The sequence below is a fragment of the Thunnus albacares genome, chromosome 6 (assembly GCF_914725855.1).
Source record: "Thunnus albacares chromosome 6, fThuAlb1.1, whole genome shotgun sequence".
In the NCBI taxonomy this organism is placed as follows: Eukaryota; Metazoa; Chordata; class Actinopteri; order Scombriformes; family Scombridae; genus Thunnus; species Thunnus albacares.
The window spans coordinates 2,370,404-2,390,000 of NC_058111.1; the positions used below are offsets into that span (position 1 = coordinate 2,370,404).

At 42.1% G+C, this 19,597-nt stretch overlaps 1 protein-coding gene across 6 annotated transcripts in view; it reads left to right on the forward strand.

The window, feature by feature from the left end:
• Window positions 1-19,597, forward strand: part of LOC122984368 (latent-transforming growth factor beta-binding protein 2) — a 101,712-nt gene that overhangs the window by 64,617 nt on the left and 17,498 nt on the right. For 3 of the 6 annotated variants that reach the window (XM_044354754.1, XM_044354757.1, XM_044354759.1), the window contains 14 exons: window positions 2,289-2,411; window positions 6,481-6,657; window positions 8,358-8,495; window positions 10,063-10,599; window positions 11,035-11,211; window positions 12,093-12,224; window positions 13,200-13,325; window positions 13,422-13,535; window positions 14,386-14,505; window positions 14,860-14,973; window positions 15,939-16,058; window positions 17,714-17,839; window positions 17,972-18,097; window positions 18,825-18,947. In XM_044354754.1, the coding sequence (XP_044210689.1) occupies window positions 2,289-2,411; window positions 6,481-6,657; window positions 8,358-8,495; window positions 10,063-10,599; window positions 11,035-11,211; window positions 12,093-12,224; window positions 13,200-13,325; window positions 13,422-13,535; window positions 14,386-14,505; window positions 14,860-14,973; window positions 15,939-16,058; window positions 17,714-17,839; window positions 17,972-18,097; window positions 18,825-18,947 (2,253 nt within the window). The remainder of the gene's footprint in view (window positions 1-2,288; window positions 2,412-6,480; window positions 6,658-8,357; window positions 8,496-10,062; window positions 10,600-11,034; window positions 11,212-12,092; window positions 12,225-13,199; window positions 13,326-13,421; window positions 13,536-14,385; window positions 14,506-14,859; window positions 14,974-15,938; window positions 16,059-17,713; window positions 17,840-17,971; window positions 18,098-18,824; window positions 18,948-19,597) is intronic. The other 3 variants (XM_044354756.1, XM_044354755.1, XM_044354758.1) reach the window with 3 other exon arrangements.

Sequence of the window (19,597 nt, forward strand, 5' to 3'; positions counted from 1 at the left end):
GAAGTTTTGCACAAACATAACACATCTGGCATATATCCAGCCTCTGGTGTGTTTTGATGGCAAATATAATCTCCAAGAATTTCATGTATGCTAACATTTGTTTTTTTTTAAGCTAACATTACGAGTGTGACACATGCTGGACGTCGATGGTTTGGTACACAAACAGCTCATTTTTCACTGCCTCCAGCTGTGTCTGTCTCAGTGTTATTATTGCTACTGTAGACGAATCCAGCAGCTGATGTGTTGCACTCACGAGGCGCCTCATTCCTGCAGTGTCACAGTGGAAGTGAAGACGTTTCCACTGACAGTGGAAGCAGAGATGTTTGTGTTAATAACAAATGAAGGTCATCTGTGTGAATGTGGAAGTGATTCAGTCTCTTCTGTCGAGTTAATAAACCAAACTAGTTAGCTTAAGAATATGAATCAGCAAAAACTTGCAATCAATGATTTCTGTCAGTGAAATTAGAGGAAATGCATCATTTCATACAAATCTGAGACGCATGAATCTGTAAAAGTGGAATTTTAGCCAGGAAACGTAACGCTGGCACAACCAGGGCTGCACCTAATAATTATTTTCATCATCGATTAATCTGTTAATTATTTTCTTGATTAGTGGTTGAAAAATGTGTTTTGTCCATAACCCAATTATATTCAGTTTACTGTCATAGAGACTAAAGAAACCAGAAAACATTCACATTTAAGAAGCTGGAATCAGAAAATTTGTAAGTCTTTCCTCAAAAAGTGACTCTAAATGATTAATCGATTATCAAAATAGTTGGTGATTAATGTAATAGTTGGCAACTAAATAATTAATTGACTAGTTGTTGCAGCTCTAGCTAGCACCAAGCTAACATAGATCTTTAGAGATCCCTGGTCGGTCGTCTGTCGGCACACCGCTCAGAATGAAACACAAGGATTTAATGGAGATTTATGAATAGATTTCATGGAGCAGAGGCTTGTGGTGTCAGTTAGTTGATAAAATTATGTATAGTTATACACAGATCAGCCATAATATTAAAACCACCTGCCTAATATTGTGTAGGTTCCACCAGAACAGCTCTGACCAATCTAGGCAGACTCCACAAGATCTCTGAAGGTGTCCTCTGCTATCTGGCACCAAGACGATAGCAGCAGATCCTTTAAGTCCTGTGAGTTGTGAGGTGGGGCCTCCGTGGATCAGACTTGTTTTTCCAGCACATCCCGCAGATGTCCGATCGCATTGAGATCTGGGAAATTTGGAGGCAACACCTTGACCTCTTTGTCATGTTCCTTAAACCCTTCCTGAACCGTTTTTGCAGTGCAGCAGGGCTCATTATCCTGCTGAAAGAGGCCATGAGGGGATGAAGTTGGTCTGCAGCAATGTTTAGGTAGGTGGTTCATGTCAAAGTAACATCCACATGAATGCCAGGACCCAAAGTTTCCCAGCAGAACATTGCTCAGAGCGTCACACTGCCTCCGCCGGCTCGCCTTCTTCCCACAGTGCATCCTGGTGCCATCTCTTCCCCAGGTAAACGATGCACCTGGCCGTCCACATGATGCAAAAGAAAAAACACGATTCATCAGACCAGGCTGCCGTCTACCATTGCTCCATGTTTCAGTTCTGATGCTCACGTTCCCATTGTAGGCGCTTTTGGCGGTGGACGGTGGTCAGCATGGACACTCTGCGGCTATGCAGCGAGCTGTGATGCACTGTGTGTTCTGACACCTGTCTATCACAGCCAGCATTGACTTTTCCCGCAATTTGTGCTACAGTAGCTCTTCTGAGTGATCGGGCCAGATGGGCTTACCTTCGCTTCACGCATACATCTTTGAGCCTTGGGCGCCCATGAACCTATCGCAGGTTCAGTGGTTGTCCTTCCTCGGACCACTTTTGGTAGGTCCTGACCACTGCATGCTGGGAAAACCCTACAAGACCTGCTGTTTTGGAGACGCTCTGAGCAAAGTTGCTCAGATCCTCACGCTTGCTCGTTTCTCCTGGTTCAAACACGTCAACTACAAGAACTGACGGTTCACTTGCTGCCTAATACATCCTGATTCACTTCACCTGTCAGTGGTTTTAATGTTTTGGCTGATCGGCGTATATGTGTGCGTGTGCATATGTGTGTGTGTGTGTTTGTGTGTATCAGGTTTTTCACATAGTACAAATCTATGAGCAAGTGTGTGAGTGTCCATTTGCGTGGCCTTGTATTTATATACATCTATGTGTGTGTGTGTCTGTATGTGTGTGTATACATGATAATCTGTGTGTGTGTGTGTGTGTGTGTGTGTGTTCGTGTTCGTGTGTGTAGATGTGAATGAGTGCCTCCAGCCGGGGCTGTGTGAGAACGGGATCTGTGTGAACACCGGGGGGAGCTATAGCTGTGTGTGTAGGCAGGGGTTCATCCTCGACGCCTTACATGGAATCTGCATCTGTAAGTAACACACATACGCATACACACATACACATGCACACACACACACACGCACACACACACACACACACACACACACACACACACACATGCCGCCGGCTTGAGAATGAAATCAGGAATAATGCAGACTCCAGATCAGGACTTCCTGAATCCATCTGAGCTCATCGTCGTGTTTCTAAAACGAGGACGACTGTTGACCTTCACAGCACCAGTCAAAACTTACATAACATAGAAACAATCAGTATATTATTAACTGATATTAATCAGTTTGGAATTTCCTTGAAAGAAAATTTAAACCCCAATTAAAAATGAATCCATTGTGAATTTGTTCTTGTAAACTTTATTCTTCTTTATATGTTTACATGTAGACGAATGTTCAGCTGACCTGCTGTGCATGGAGTAAAAGCCTCTCTTGGTTATTCTACCAGTTAATTGGAAGTGTACCAATTGAATGCTGTCTCTATTTTTCCTATAACTTGAACCAAATTGCATAATTTTTTCCAGGAACCTTCTTGGAAATTATGAGGACATTATTCAGAAATGACAGGCCCATAAAATAAAGAGTTGCATCAAAGTTCACCGAAGTTGAACTCGCCTTTACTTCACCTCCTCATACAAATCTTCCTGAAATGAATCGATTTTGCTGCCAAATTTTTTTTTGTCATTTTAAACGCTGGTGTGACTAAACGTTTCACCCACAGCTTTCAAGCTTGTGTAAAAATAGGTGAAATATCCCTTTAATATTCAGCAGTTTCACAGAAAACTCAAGAGAGACTTCATGAAACTTTCCATCCCTCTAAAGGTCAATGAAGTCTTTGTCTGGTCGAGAGTCAGTAGGTCTTGTTGTTCCATCGAAGGTCAATGAAGTCTTTGTTCTGAGGGAACTCAGTAGAACCCTTTGTTCCGCTGGAGATCAGTGGAGTTCGGTGTGAAGTCTGGTGCTCAGGTGGTTTTTGTGAAGCCTCGACTGGTGCTCTGCTTATTCCGACCGGCATTCACTGGACAAGAGGAGGAGGAGGAGGAGGAGGAGGAGGAGGAGTGGTGGGTCTGTTGGAGGATGCTGGTCCGCCTGGTAACCAATGACAACGCACTAATCAAAGCTTTTAACGCTGGTTTATGAAGCCTGACAATGTCTTGTCTCTCTGTTGCTTCCAAACTGGCCGGACGTGCTCGTGGAGGGGTGTGTATTATATGTGTGTGTGTGTGTGTGTGTGTGTCAGTGGGGGAAGAAGTACTTAGATTATTTATGTACTACTGCAGTGTAAACATTCAAGTACAGAGTATTAACAACAAATTGTACATACCAACCTCCGAAGGGTCAGCAGATAAATCTGAGGGGTCGTGAGATGATTAATGGGAGAGGAAAGAAGAAAAACAGTTTTCAGTTTTTGGACTTTTTCTCTAATCTTTGATTTTTGCTGAAATATTGGATCATTTGAAGATTTATTGAAATGAAAGCATGTGAGAAGTTTAGAGGGAAAAATCACTATTTGGTGGAGCTGTTAACAACTCATAGACATGTGAAATGTGACCCCGACTACACACTGCTTTTTGTAAGACGTCAAAAGACAAAAAGGTTGGAAACCACTGGTTTCATCTTTAACAATGTGTTGTATTTTAAAAGCTTGTTATATTATCCATTGTGTCAAATCTGCATCTGAAATGTAGAAAGTAGCATCACATGGAAATACTCAAGTACAAATACCTCAACATTGTATTTGAGTAAATATACGTAGTTACTTTCCACCACTGATGTGTGTGTGAGATTCAGTGTAAATATTTAACCGTCTGATGTCTCTGTTTGTCCAACTCTGTCTCCTAGAAATTAGGTTTAAATACAAATATGTGGGAGACTTTTTTTTTCAGGGAATGAGGCTGTTTCCTCCTGTTTCCAGTCTTTATGCTTAGCTAAGCTAAGCTAACTGGCTTCATATTTAACGTATAGACTCATCGATGGCATCAATCTGAACATCTAAAGTGAATAATTGTATTTCTTAAAATGTAGACCTGTTTCTTTAAGTTTTTTAAAAGACTTTGGGTTAAATTTTAATAAAGTAAACACGTCCTGTCTCATGCTTCTAATCACTGTTGGCTTTTTTAATATTTAAGTAAGACCGCCATCTTTCCCGTGTCTAAACAGACCTATAAAGAAATTTAATCACACTTTAGTTTCCGTATTGTAGGAAAACAATCAAATATCTTCTTAGTGAACCTGAGAACATTTTGCAACTGAGCAGTTTTGCTCATTTAAATTTAAACTCATCAGCTGTTGCCAGTTCATACGATATAAAGCTGATTTCTAGGAGACAGAGTTGTCGTGTCCGTCCGGGCAGTCCTGATCAAACCCGTGGCTGTAATGTTGTCTTGTGCTGTTTGTTGTTTGTCCTCTCGATGAGGAGCGGTCATCTGTCTTGTCTTGTTTGTGTCTTTTTTTTTTATGTTTGCAAATGCGGGAATAAATGATGATGATAATACTTATGTTTCAACGCCGTCTTAATCAACTGGGAAACGACTGCAGACACGGTGGTAGAGTAAACTACTGGTGGCGACGTTGCACTGTATTTTAAGAATAATAAGTTTGCTGTTAAACTCTGTGAATTTCCATAAAGAATCAGAAAATGATTCGTCTCCATTTGCATCTTGGGGACGTTTCTTGTAGCTGTCATTGTTTTCATAGATTGAGACACACAATCACAACACACATCCAGTCAACTACGCTGTATTTTAAAGCTATAATCTGTAATTATTCCACATTAAAATGTGTAAAAACAACTAGACCTATGTTATATATGTTGTTGAGTTGTGTACTTACATTATCCCAAATGTTTCCAACAATTTTCAAACCCAGAGAAATCTGTAATTTAATCAAAGTAACGGACCGTTTCATTTGGTCGCCTGTCGATGGCGTCATACCTCCTCTACCAAAGAGTAAACACACACCAGATGCATACGGCGGCGCTGTGTTTGTCCGCTACAATGGCGTCTACCAAAGAGTAACTTACACACATACAAGATAATACATCAGCGTTGTGGTTGTTCCACACAAACTGTTATAAATGGACTTTTATTCAGTTTTAAGACACATTTTCATGATAAATTTAGGTGGTTTTTAACTATATCTTTTAGCCGGAAGAAGGATTTTAGTCATTGGACGTCTGGATCTTAAGTTATCAGAGAAATAAACTGGGCAAACGTTAGCAGCAGCTCGGCTAACAGCCCCTCCAGGAAGTCCGGTGCTTGCCGAACATCCAGACCCCTAGTGGCTGAAATTACATATTGTGCATTTAAAGTGAAACTATGTCGATAACACATTCTTCCTTTTACATATTAAACTCAACACACTGTCTTGGTCTGTTATGACCGGCAGCTTATTGCGGCTACTGAGTGAGTTCACTGACTCGATGCTTCATGTCTTGTCGTGCTGCTGTTACACCGTATGTTTAGTTAATTATCACTTGTGGCCACAGTGGTTGCTGTTCAGGAAACGTTGCATATCCTCACTTTAATGAGTTTAAATGTGTGTTTATGTGGTTTTGTTACAGAAGACTTTAGAGAAAGGGAGACTAAAGGAAACCAGATATGTTCAAATTTGAAGTCAGATTGTTGAGATCCAACCATCCCGTAACATTAATGACTGCTGTATCCTGTTCAAACATGCAGATTCAGACTTTTGGGAAATGTCCTGATTTAGATAAACACAGACTGCTACACACGGCACCTTTACTTCATCGACGAGCTCTCTGTCTTTGTTCTTTCATTGTTTTTCTTGCTCCTCGTATCAAATCAAACCACAGGGGAGTCGGGGGGGGGGGGATGGGGGGGGCTGTGATTTCAGAGCTTGCTTGATTTATGTTGAGTCTCCGTCAAGGCCGTCCTGTCTGAATGTCTCTGTGTTGATGTCAGCCTGAATGGACCTGAGAACAGCATGTTCTGATTCTGCATGTAGGGCTCTGCTGACGCCTCGGCTTTCAGTGTGTTTGGACTCCCAGACGAGCTTCGGTATGTGTGTGTGTTTTGTAACATGTCCCCCCCCTCCTCCCCTCCTTGTCCTCCTGTGTGTCCTCCTCAGCTCAGAGTGTGATCTCAGAGGAGAAGGGTCAGTGTTACCGGGTCCTGGGTTCAGGTCAGGGTCCTTCCTCCTGCTCCCTGCCCATCCTCAGGAACATCACCAAGCAGATCTGCTGCTGCAGCCGAGTCGGCAAAGCCTGGGGACCCAACTGCCAGAGATGTCCTTACTTTGGTTCAGGTTGGTCATAGTAGTGGCTGGTGAGCTATCCAGTTGGTAGCATGCTGTCGCTAACTGGACAAAAAGTTAACACAATTCATTTAAGACATGTATTTATATAATTGCCTTGACTTGAGCAGTTTATATTCCAGGAAAGTGGGATTATGTAAAATATTTTAAAGTGCCGTCAACTTGTAGACTTTCTCAGTAGATTTGACAACTAATAAAACCTCCAAAAAAAAAATCCAGTGACTCTGTGGGCAGACACTGGCTAGAAAGCCTGCATATACATGAGATGATATTAGCTTGAGTAACACTAATAATAATAGCTCATGATGAACCCATAGACTGTATAAAAATATGGACGTAGTTACCGTGACGTCACTCGTTGGTTTCTGAAGAGCGGTTTTGAAGCTCAAAGTGACGCTGCCTAACTCCCAGCCAATCAAAAATGGGCAAAGAGGCGGGCCGAATGGCTGAAACAAGCCACCTAGCGGCTGGCGGACCTGTCACTCAAAGCAGCCATGTCCTTCATTATGCAGAACTTTACAGCTTAATAACATTTAAATGGGTGATTATTATAAAAAAATTCACCCCCCGTACAGTTGTCATGAAAGAGGAAATTAGCTACAGAGACCAAAACTGTTTTTTGTACCAGACTGTAAACATGTTTATTTCTGCTGTAAAGTTGGGCATTTTAACATGGAGGTCTATGGGGATTGACTCGCCTTTGGAGCCTCAAGTGGCCGTTCAAGGAACTGCAGTTTTTGGCACTTCCGCATTGGCTTCATTTTTCAGCCCCGGATGTTGCTGCTTGGATGAACCTAGTAAGAATTACAGTAATTTAGTTTTATTTCATTTTTGTGTGTGTATACATATATGCAAATTGTTATGTTATATGACATGTAGTGACATTTAAAGCAGGTTTTCGTTGCTTTCCATTGGAAAATAATTCATCTGCATGCACATCACAGTATTAACCACCTTCATGCAACACTCAGCCATCACATTAAAATCTGATTTATGGAGTTGTGAAGTGTGATGAGCTTTTGGATCAATATGAAAGTCTCCTGGTTGAATTTTCAGAGCAAAAGATGAACAAAATGCTTTAGAAAATATCTGTAGAAGTTCACTAAAATTCCCACAAGAAACATCCAATCACAGAGCTTAAACTCCTGCTAGCTGCCCCGCTAACAGGAAACTGAAGCTAAAGGTTACAGAAACACAAAACAGTGCACAGTGTTTTGAATTGATTGTGATTCTTCATAGCAACGGCTGCTGAGGCTCATGGGTATTGTAGTATTTAGATCCATCCAACAAACTGACAGAAAAAAACATGATCTCTCAGAAACAGAGTTGAAATAATTCAAACCGGTGTCCATAATATAAACCTGTAAGAGTGTTACATTATCCAGCAGAGTCCTGAGTTTCTGTGTTAGGTAACATTAAGTTTACTGTTTAGAAATGAGATTACAGAACAAGGAGAACAGCTGCTCCCCTACTTCAAAGATTACGTAACTGCGTAACTGGAAACCAGTGTAAAGACTGAAGAACACTCAGCGTTCTGCATGTGCTGACCTTATTTAATGATCTTTTTTAGAAGAGCATCTTTGTTTCAGATGATGAACTGTTGAGGATATAATCTGAGATGCTTCCTGACTTCTTATCTCCTTCTTCTTCTTCTTCTTCTTCTTCTCCTTCTTCTTCTTCTTCTTCTGCAGTGGCCTTTAAGGAGATCTGTCCAGCAGGTCCTGGTTACCACTACTCAGCTTCAGCCCTGCAGTTCAACCACAGAGTCAACGATCTGCTGGGGGGCCAAGGAGCTCCTCTGGTTCCCCACGGCAACCAGGATATCCAGGGTACAACATACTGTACACTGTCACCTGAGCAACACCTGTGTGTGTTTTTGAAACGTACAAAATGTTGACCAGGAGTAAACAGTATATGTATGCAGTGTGCAATTAATAATAATAATAATAATAATAACAACAATAATAGGGGGTAGAGTCCATGTCAGTGGGGGTCTCCACACAGTGCTTCAGGGTGGAGGGACAGACAGAGTCTGGACCAGCTGCTTTGTGGGGGTTCTGCTCCTGTTAACATCCCTTTCCAGGATGGAGAGAGTCGTCTTTGTGAGAGAGGAAGAGGAAGAGGAGGAGGAAGAGGAGGAGGAAGGGGCCTCAGATGTGGGTTAGTTGTGGAGAGGCCCAGGCCCCTGCTGAGGTGGGGCCTGGTCTGGTTGATGGAGTCATGGGGGGATGGTGTCAGAACTGTCTTATTGTCTTTCAGATCGCCAGTAGATCTCATTGAGGTTGTGGGCCAGGTGTGAGTCATTAGTGGATTGGGGGGGGCGGGGGGGGGGTGGGGGGGGGCTTTCAGTTTGTAGATGGTGATCCGTCTGAGGCCCCAGACGGAGGCCGAGATGTTTTCTGAGAACTGCTGTTGAAGTTTCTCAGATTACAAACGTTTAGCATCTCTTACCGCTTTGCTAAACCTGTATTTAGACTCTTTAAGCTTCCTCCTTCTCCAACCTTAGCTGTCTGAGTTTAGCTGTAAACCAGGGTTTGTTATAGTTAACCCTGGTGCATGATGGTACACATCTGTCCTCACAGAAGCTGACGTATGACATCACAGCCTCTGCGTACTCATTCAGACTGATGTCCTCACAACAGGTTTAGAGAGTTTTAGTTTCTCCCTGTATGCAGGAATCTGGTGATGTTGGCTAGAGAAGGCTAAGCTTTCCCTAAATGTACTGCTGGCTGTTGTGCATCCTACTCAGCATACTGGTAAAGTTAAAATGATGAAAACGCCACTGTCATACTAGTCTTGCCTGGATTATGGTCATATTTTGTGTGTCATTATTGTGGCAATGCAGCACCAGGATGAAGCGTGTGGGCTAAAAACAATCTGCAGATACATAAAAATGATTGCTGATATAAACAACATTTTGCGATTCAGGCTTTAATATATGTTTTTAGTTTTTGTGTTTCAAAGCCTCGGCTAGCCTCATCAAATTCAAGTAGCCTATCACACCTGGATCAGGTCGCAAAGCATCGTTTCATCCCACCAATCGCAAGCAAGCACTATTTTGGAAATTATAGCTAGCTAGTGTTAAATTCAGCTAACGAAATGGGCGTACAGACATTTATCAAGGCGAAAGATAAACCAGCCTGTAATCCAGACGCTGCCAGCAGCAACACTGGAGCAACAGTTAGCACATCTGCTAACATCACATCACCTGCTACCTGTACGGTAAGGAGAGATGAGCCGGGAGGGAACAACATCAGTCTACTACAGTTGAAATAGAATCCTAATCAAAAACAGTGTTGGCTAACGTGACTAAGACTTGTGTTTAAATTTGTGAGATTGTGAAAACTCACTTTCTAACCACCTGCAGTTTGTCCACCTCTCTTACCTCCCTCTCAGGTCCTGGTTCTGGGTCCAATAGCAGTGGAGCGAGTACTTCACAGAGCAGACCCACTCAGCCTCAGCAGCCTCAGACTCGTCCTCAACCTCCGCCTCAGCAGCCTCGTCCTCCGCCTCAGCAACCGCGTCCTCCGCCTCAGCAACCTCGTCCTCCACCTCAGCAGCCTCGTCCTCCGCCTCAGCAACCTCGTCCTCCGCCTCAGCAACCTCGTCCTCCGCCTCAGCAACCTCGTCCTCCGCCTCAGCAACCTCGTCCTTCACCTCAGCAGCCTCGTCCTCAGCCTCCGCCTCAGCAGCCGCGTCCTCAGCCTCCGCCTCAGCAGCCGCGTCCTCAGCCTCAGCCTCAGCAGCCGCAGCCTCGCCCGGCCACTGACTCTTCATCCTCCAGGCCCGTGCGGCCTGGCGGTGCCGCCACCACGGCCACTCAGGACAAACCTCCGACTCCAGGCAGAGTCGGGGTCCAGCCGAGCCGGCCTGATCCCACCAGGCCGGTTACAGCACAACAAAGACCGCAGCCTCCGTTCACCGGGAGTCAAGGTAACAGAGGCTCTGAGAGCGGCTGCTTACAGGAGAAATACTGCTGATTAATGAGAGTTAGTTAGCATGGTTACATTGTCTGAAAACATGAATGCTAAGTGCAGTCTTGTGAAGGTGTCTGTCACAAAACATTACAATTTTCTGCTGCCAGAAAGGACCTTTATTAGTTTGGGAAACTGTCAGCAGACCACAGGGTCAGGTGACCGACTGAGACAGAGGAAGGTGTCAGTAGGCTAGTTCGTTAGCCTTGCTAGCTTGTTTACTTGTTCTGTAGATGAGTTTTCCTGCTGCTTTAAAAACGTGAGTTAACTGAATGTACGTTGACACTAAGCTGAGTTTTAACTCAAACGGTGCATGCTGGGAAGTCTGCTGATAGGCTGATGGTGTTTCTTTAGAAACTTAATGAGTTTAATAAATGGATTCTTGTGCCGTCAGCAGGCGGTCGGCCCTCCTCTGTGTCTCGACCGGATCAGCCGGCAGCTCGAGGGGACTCTCTCCCCGCTCCGCCCCAGCCGCAGAGCCCCGAGCGTGCATCAAGGCCCGGCGGAGAGTTCCCTCCTGTGCAGAGCAGACCGGCCGTCACCACGACGACCCGGCCGACCCGAGTCCAGAGTGAGTACCAGCAAACACAGACAGAGAGAACAGGTGCTGCCTTACCTGCGTCTGGTTTTCTCATTTGTTTTCTACAGGAAGGCAGGAAGTTTAAATCAAATTGTCAGGCAGCTTTGAAGAGAACTTGCACTTGACAATTAAATTGTGTTTTTTTTTTTGGGTGTTTTTGTTTTTATTTGAAGATAAAGAGTAGCTGACAGGAAACAGTATAACGTGTGCATCTCAACCACCGGGCTACCAGGAGGCCCTCAGTTAGGCTCCTAATATTATTTGAGTAGTAAAGAGACTCCTGCATCTGTTTTCAGTTAGTGAAGAAATACCAAACACACACACACACACACACACACACACACACACACACACCTGTTGTCCACACATGTAAACAATTTCCACCTGAGTTACTGCCAGCTGAAATCTGACTCTGAGCAATGAATCCAACTTCTTTTTGTATTTTAGTAAAAAAAAAAAAAAAAGAAAAGAGTCAGACTCAAAAATAGCTCCGCTTTATGTCTTTAAGGGAAATATTTTACATTACTGGTAATATTTCTGTCTTGGACCTTTTAGTCACATCAGAGACAATTACAACATCAGTAACTAAGTAAAAAAATCCCTAAAATAAGACAAATATGCAACTCAAGTTGCAGAGAAGACAGTCAGTTACCCCACAATGAGGTCACACTTTACCTCAATCCCCCATTCAGCAGTTATAACACACTATAATGTCGTTATAAACAGATTTAAGGACATTTTAAGTGTTTATTAATGTGCAGCATTTGTCAACTTGTCCTATTTTATATTATTACAACAGTGTTTTTGTGTGTGTGTGTGTGTGTGTGTGTGTGTGTGTGTGTGTGTGTGTGTGTGTGTGTGTGTGCGTGCAGCAGTGCGAGGTGTGTGTGAGAGCAGACCAGGTGTGTGTGGGCGTGGCCGCTGCGTGGATCAGCCAGGTGGGAAATACACCTGTGTGTGTGATCAGGGATTCCAGCCCACCTCTCAGGGCACGTACTGCCAAGGTGAGCGCACACACACACACACACACACACACACACACACACACACAGACCCTGAACCAGACTACTGTAAGAGATCAGGGACAAAATCCGCTAGTTAAACTCTTTTTGTTTCCGTGGAATAAGGTTCGTTGCTTAGCGACGGAGGAGGGATACATTCTGGTAGAAGTTTAACGTCTTCCTGCTTTTACTACTCAAGCCGAGCTCAGAGGAAAGTGTTTTTGTAGATTTGATATCTGAAGTGTTTTTGCAGTCTTGTTTTCAGACAGCAACAACGACCCGCTCCAACTCTTTGGAGTGTTTTTGAGTTGCTTCTCCCTACCTCCGCGTCTGACGTGGTTTCAGCATCAATGTTTATCTGGTGTGTTGTGAAACAAAAGCGATGAGCAAATATGTTCCAGAGATTTCCTTTGAGAGATCCTGAGAAGGAGCGCGTTGCAAAATACATAAATACAACATGTGTGAGGCTCAGTAGAAGAAGTAGAAGAAGAAGAAGAAGAAGAAGAGGAGCTGTGTGAGAAAATGTCTGAAGAACACGGTCACGTCATCGTTGGCTGAGCCGACAGCGGCTGACGAGGAGGTCAGTGTAAATAAATACGTGCTGCAATGTGAAAGAAAAAAGCTACAGAATGTATCCCTCCGCCACAGCTCAGGAACATTCAGGGAAACAGAAAGAAGAGATTTAGTTCTTAAACAGACTCTTAACTTTAGAAGATACCGACAGACAGCTGAAGCATCATTTTAGCTTCAGCTGAACTTTGGATTTTGTCGTTCTTGTCTTACAGTTTAATATATATAATAATAAAGTTATATAATATCTTCAGGGTCAGTGTGAACAGTAGCAATTGTTTTCCATTTCCATGTTCATACTGTCATGTCAGAAAAACCCTGAACTGATCCTTAAAGGCCGTGTTCAGACTTTAGTGCTGCACATGTTTGGATATGTTTGTGTTTACATCTGTGTGTGTGTGCGTGTAGATGTGAACGAGTGTGTGCAGTCTCCAGGTGTGTGTGCGGTGGGAGAGTGTGCGAACAGCATAGGAAGCTACAGGTGTGTGTGTCCAGCTGGATACAGGAGCAACAGCCAGCAGACCAGCTGCCACGGTAACGCTCACTTCCTGTCGGGTTTTCCCTTCACGTGTGCTCAGACTGTGTTTGCAGAGAGAACAGAAAACTAAACTCACTCCGTCTCGCCCTCAGACATCGATGAGTGCCAGCAGAATCCCTGCAGCAACGCCCGCTGTGACAACACGCCCGGCAGCTACAGGTGTGTCTGTCGCCTTGGTTACAGGCTCAGCGGCACCACCTGCACAGGTAAATGACGGATGACGGCACTGAACCGTTCGAGTTACTTCAAAGTTTTTAACAACTTTTTTTCAGCACAGTGTCATAAGTCACAAAGTTTGAAGCTGATACCATTAACGTCCTCAGAGGAGATAGCGTTTGTTTGGGGGCCAAAATTGGGGCAAAGTCTTATTTTGAAAGGCTAATTGCGGACTTCCTGTTGGAATTAGGTCAGGGGTGTTGGCATATGATCTGTAGGTCTTGATGAGATGAATAATTGAGTTTTGGTTTGATCTCTCTACGACATTCCTACAGGCCATGGCGGCCATTTTAGTTACATAGGTGGCGCTAGAGAGCACATTTTGGCACTTTAGGGGTTAATTTTTACATCTTATCAAATTTTTCACCAGACCTGATGTGCGTGCCAAATTTGGTGAGTTTTTGAGCATGTTTAGGGGGTCAAATTTAGGGTTTAAGTGGCGTAATAATAAAGAAAGAAACAAACAAACACATGAAAAACAATAGCATCCTCTCTCTTAGCCTTTTTTTTGCTCGGTCTCCAATAACACTATAAGTGCTTTTACTTTTGCTACTATAAGTATAAAAACTTAACATAAGGAAAAATTTGAATGCAGTACTTTTACTTGAAAGTGAATATTTTTACAATGTGATGCTGTGATTTTTAGTTAAATAAAAGACCTGAAAACATCCTCAACCTCTGGACCAAGTGTGCAGTTTGTGCACTTTCACAGTCTGGGACATAAAAAGTCTGAAGACTCTGAGATTTTAAAACTCCTGGATCAACAAACCAGGCCAAATGTGTGTGTAAACGTGTGTGTGTGTGTGTGTGTGTGTGTGTGTGTGTGTGTGTGTGTTTCAGACGTGGACGAGTGTGAGGATCCTCTGCAGTGTCCGGGTCAGGAGTGTAGAAACAGTCCGGGCTCGTACCGCTGCGTCTCCTGTCAGCCTGGATATGCACTGGTCAACAGCCGCTGTACAGGTAACACACCTGCTGGTCTGCGTGTTTGTGTCGTGTGAGTTACACAGTAAGAAGTGAAGTTAATGAGAAATGACTGTATAACATCTGTAGGTTTAGAATCACAGCAGTGACTTCTAATATATCTGTATACACTCTTAGCTTAGCGTTCAAACGTTTCATAACTTTCTTCTTCTTTGTTTGAAGTGTTACATTGACCCTGTGGCTGTGAGAGCAGTAGTATTTACATTAACAACATTAATCACTTGTAATTTCTGTTGATATTTATTAAAGCTTAGGGTTTATTATTGGTAAATGTGAATACTAGCACATATGTTAGCATTTGTCTCATCAGTATGTTGTTGTGATCGTCTGCAGACATCGATGAGTGTCGCCAGGTTTCCTGCTCCAACGGACGCTGTGATAACACCCCTGGAAGCTACCGCTGCGTCTGTCACCATGGTTACAGGCTCCAGAACAACACCTGTACAGGTAAAGGAGGAGACACGAAAACTATGATTTAACCGTCCTCCTCCTCAGCACTCTGTCAGTCATGGAGTGTAACAAAATACTTTTACTCAAGTACTGCACTTAAGTACAATTTTGAGGTACTTGTACTTTACTTGAGTATTTCCATGTGATGCTACTTTATATTTCTACTCCACTACATTTATTTGACAGCTTTAGTTACTTTTCAGATGAAGATTTAACATGTAAAACAGATTATATATTTTATTTTATTTTTTTGATATTTGTAAATAATTTAAATCACTTTGTAAAGTTCTGTTTTCACTTTGATCTGTGTCAAAAAATCCACATTAAAATGAATTTTACTTTAAGTAAAAGTCATTACTGGATACTCAATAAACATACTTTTCTTGTTAGAACATCATAAGTTGGTAAGTTGTTATAACAAGAAACTAAGAAACAAGAAAATGATCCAGTCAGTGACTAAAGAGATAAAGATAAAGTAATGTGGTGTTACTACAAGGAAAATTTCTTGTAAAAACTGAATAATTTGATATCTAGTATAGTAAGAAAGTATCTCAGAATAACATGAAATATATCTTGTTATAACAAAGGCTGCCATAGATGCATACATGTTATTGCACATTGTATATTTTAAACTAATGTAAATGTCTATAATTTGTAGGAACAGTATAAATGTACAAATGTTGCTGCTGCCTCATTAAGCTCATAGAAAACCCACATGTATGTTGTATTTATAGAACCAAGAGGAAACAGCTCCTACCTGCTCCTCTTGATCTTGTTTGTTTTATTCATACAAAAACCAAAAAGTGTAAAAACTACTATTCATCTTGTTATTGGGGTTACTGGATGACAGACTGTAGACTATAGATATAACATCCAAACTTCCAGTCTTTATGCTAAGCTAAGCTAAGCTAACCGGCTGCTGGTTGTAGCTTCATAATCAATCTGTGTGTGTGTGTCTTCAGACGTTGATGAGTGTGCGGAGCCGTCTCAGTGTCCGGGTCAGATGTGTGTGAACTCTGTGGGGTCGTACCGCTGTGTGTCCTGCCAACCAGGATACACACTGACCAACAGACAGTGTACAGGTACGCACACATAGAAGCAACATAAAGGCAATAAAAATACTTTTTTCTGTTTCCATGGTAACGCTACGATTCACCAACATTCATCTCACAATCTGACAGCTTCAAACTGATCAAACAGTCTGACACAGATTGTGACCAAGATTTTATTATAAGCATCTCACACAATGTGACACCACTGTTGTGTGTCGCACGGTTTTGACAGTAGGTGTTTTCTTTGTGTTAGATGCATCTTAAGGAATGTAAGAAACTTTGAGTTGAGGCACCATGTTCATGTGCCAATAAGACAAACTGGAACAACATCTAGTGTGGGGCCCTTTAGGTGTAAATTCAGTAGCTTGATAGGAACGACGCCAAGATGTCTGACATATTGACAGGTCCATATCATAACTCATCATACAAAGGAGAAGTTCACTGAGAATGGAAAACATATGTTGAAGAAGTGGCAAGGTATAAAAGATCCCAGCTCAAGTTGGCTTGTTGTAGATTGTATTTGCATGTGAAAGAACCCTGAAATAAAACCGTATTCAACTTCTGCTTCTTTCACTCTATTCTGATCATATTCTGATCAAGTTTAAAGGCACCAAGTCTTAACTGTCAAACAGCCCTCTGAAGTATCTGTCGGCCAAAATGTCCTCACTCCCAACATCTTTGTATATACAGTACCAGTATCAGCATATACAGCACCAGTACCAGTATATACAGTACCAGTATATACAGTACCAGTAGCAGTATATACAGTGCCAGTACCAGTATATACAGTACCAGTATATACAGTACCAGTAGCAGTATATACAGTACCAGTGCCAGTATATACAGTACCGGTATATACAGTACCAGTACCAGTATATACAGTACCAGTATATACAGTACCAGTATATACAGTACCAGTACCAGTATATACAGTACCAGTATATACAGTACCAGTATATACAGTACCAGTAGCAGTATATACAGTACCAGTACCAGTATATACAGTACCAGTATATACAGTACCGGTATATACAGTACCAGTACCGGTATATACAGTACCAGTATATACAGTACCAGTACCAGTATATACAGTACCAGTAGCAGTATTTACAGTACCAGTATTTACAGTACCAGTGTTTACAGTACCAGTGTTTACAGTACCAGTACCAGTATATACAGTACCGGTATATACAGTACCAGTACCGGTATATACAGTACCAGTATATACAGTACCGGTATATACAGTACCAGTATATACAGTACCGGTATATACAGTACCAGTACCGGTATATACAGTACCAGTATATACAGTACCAGTACCAGTATATACAGTACCAGTACCGGTATATACAGTACCAGTATATACAGTACCAGTACCAGTATATACAGTACCAGTATATACAGTACCAGTCCAGAGTTTGGACACATCTTCACATTCATTGGAATGAGAGCGTGTCACTGTGTAAATCACAGCTGATAAACTCCTCACACATCATTGCATCATATATGTAAAGGTGTGACATCTCTCTTTAACTCACAACAGCTTTGTCGCTTATTTATTTCATTGATCTTTTATTTATCTACAAAGTTCGACTGCAGCGCTGCAACAAAAAAGCTTCATGTGTTGTGAATTTCTAAGTTTCGTAATTACAAATCTTTCCCAACTCGGGTCCTCTCTCCTGCAGACATAGACGAGTGTGCACGTGGCGGGGCGTGCGATGAGGAGCAGGTGTGCGTGAACACCTTCGGCTCGTTCAGATGTGAATGTTTGCCCGGGTATCGAACCTCCGGCCTGGGGAGACAGTGCAGAGGTGAGCTCACCTTAATATAACTGATGATCATTACTGAAGCTCTCTGAAATATTCTCAATCTTTAATCTGTGTGTGTGTGTGCGTGTGTGTGTGTGTGTGTGTGTGTGTGTGTGTGTGTGTGTGTGTCCTCAGACATTAACGAGTGTTTGGAGGGAGACTTCTGTTTCTCCAGAGGAGAGTGTGTGAACACGGTGGGATCCTACACATGTGTGTGTTCTCAGGGATTCACACTGAGCGACAACAGGACCGCCTGCCTCGGTGAGTCAGAGTGTGTTTGTGTGTGTGTGTGTGTGTGTGTGTGTGTGTGTGTGTGTGTGACTGTTTATTTGAGGTTTTGTTGGTTTTAATTCTCCTATCGCAGAAAATGTAATTTTGAATCATGACATCTGTTTATAATCAATTGAGAAACGTTATAAATTAATCACACGCTTGTCTGTTTTTATCTAATCCAGTAAATTAAATAGATGATAAATGTGAAGGTGATTAAGGAGAAAAGTGTTTGTAGTATTAAACTGTATCTGCTGCTGAAATGGATGCATGTGAATGTTCAAATTATTTGATAAAGTTTTACTTTCTTGTCAATTTTAGTCAATTTTCATTTATATCCCAATATTACAAATCACAGTTATGCCTGAATGGGCTTTACAAACTGTACAGCTGTCAGCATCCTCTGTCCTCAGACCCTCAAATAAGGAGAAAAGAAAAATACTTTTTCTCATTAAAATGAGTTTGTTTGTAGATATTTTGTTAAAAGAAAACTTCTGTGCTGCCGTACATCAGAGATGATTTTGTTTTACATTTTCTGGCTGTTATATTTGAACACACGTCTGTATTGATATCTTTTTTTAATTTCACTATGATCTCATTCTGTTGATGCTGTGATGTTTGACAGTTTAACATTTGTTAGTCACATGAGGTCCACACACGACTTCTGTGTTTTTTTTGTACTGACTGCCTCTGTGTGTGTGTGTGTGTGTGTGTGTAGATGTGGATGAGTGTGAGAAGTCAGATGTGTGTCAGGACGGCCGCTGCGTGAACACTGAAGGCTCCTTCCACTGTCAGTGTCAAACCGGCTTCACCACAAACCCTGAGAGGACGACCTGCCTCGGTACTGATCCGACATCAGAGAAAAAATCCAAAAACTGAAAACAGATTTGTGTATCAGAACTTTGTTTTTTCTTCTTTCCTCTCCCATTAATCATCTCACCACCCCTCAGATTTATCTGCTGACCCTTTGGAGGGGCCCGACCCCTAGGTTGGGAACCACTGGACTAAACTAGCTAACTGTATATAAAGTAGTGTAAACTAGCTCCACCTCCAGCAGCTACAACAGTAACATGCTGCTCTAACACTGATGCTTCACTATTAATAATCTAATGATGTCATATATAATAATATATCAGTCAGAGGGACCAAACCACTACTTTTACTGCAATACTTTAACTACATCAAGCTCATAATACTTATGTACTTTTACTGCAATACTTTAACTACATCAAGCTCATAATACTTATGTACTTTTACTGCAATACTTTAACGACATCAAGCTCATAATACTTATGTACTTTTACTGCAATACTTTAACTACATCAAGATCATAATACTTATGTACTTTTACTGTAATACTTTAACTACATCAAGCTCATAATACTTATGTACTTTTACTGTAATACTTTAACTACATCAAGCTCATAATACTTATGTACTTTTACTGTAATACTTTAACTACATCAAGCTCATAATACTTATGTACTTTTA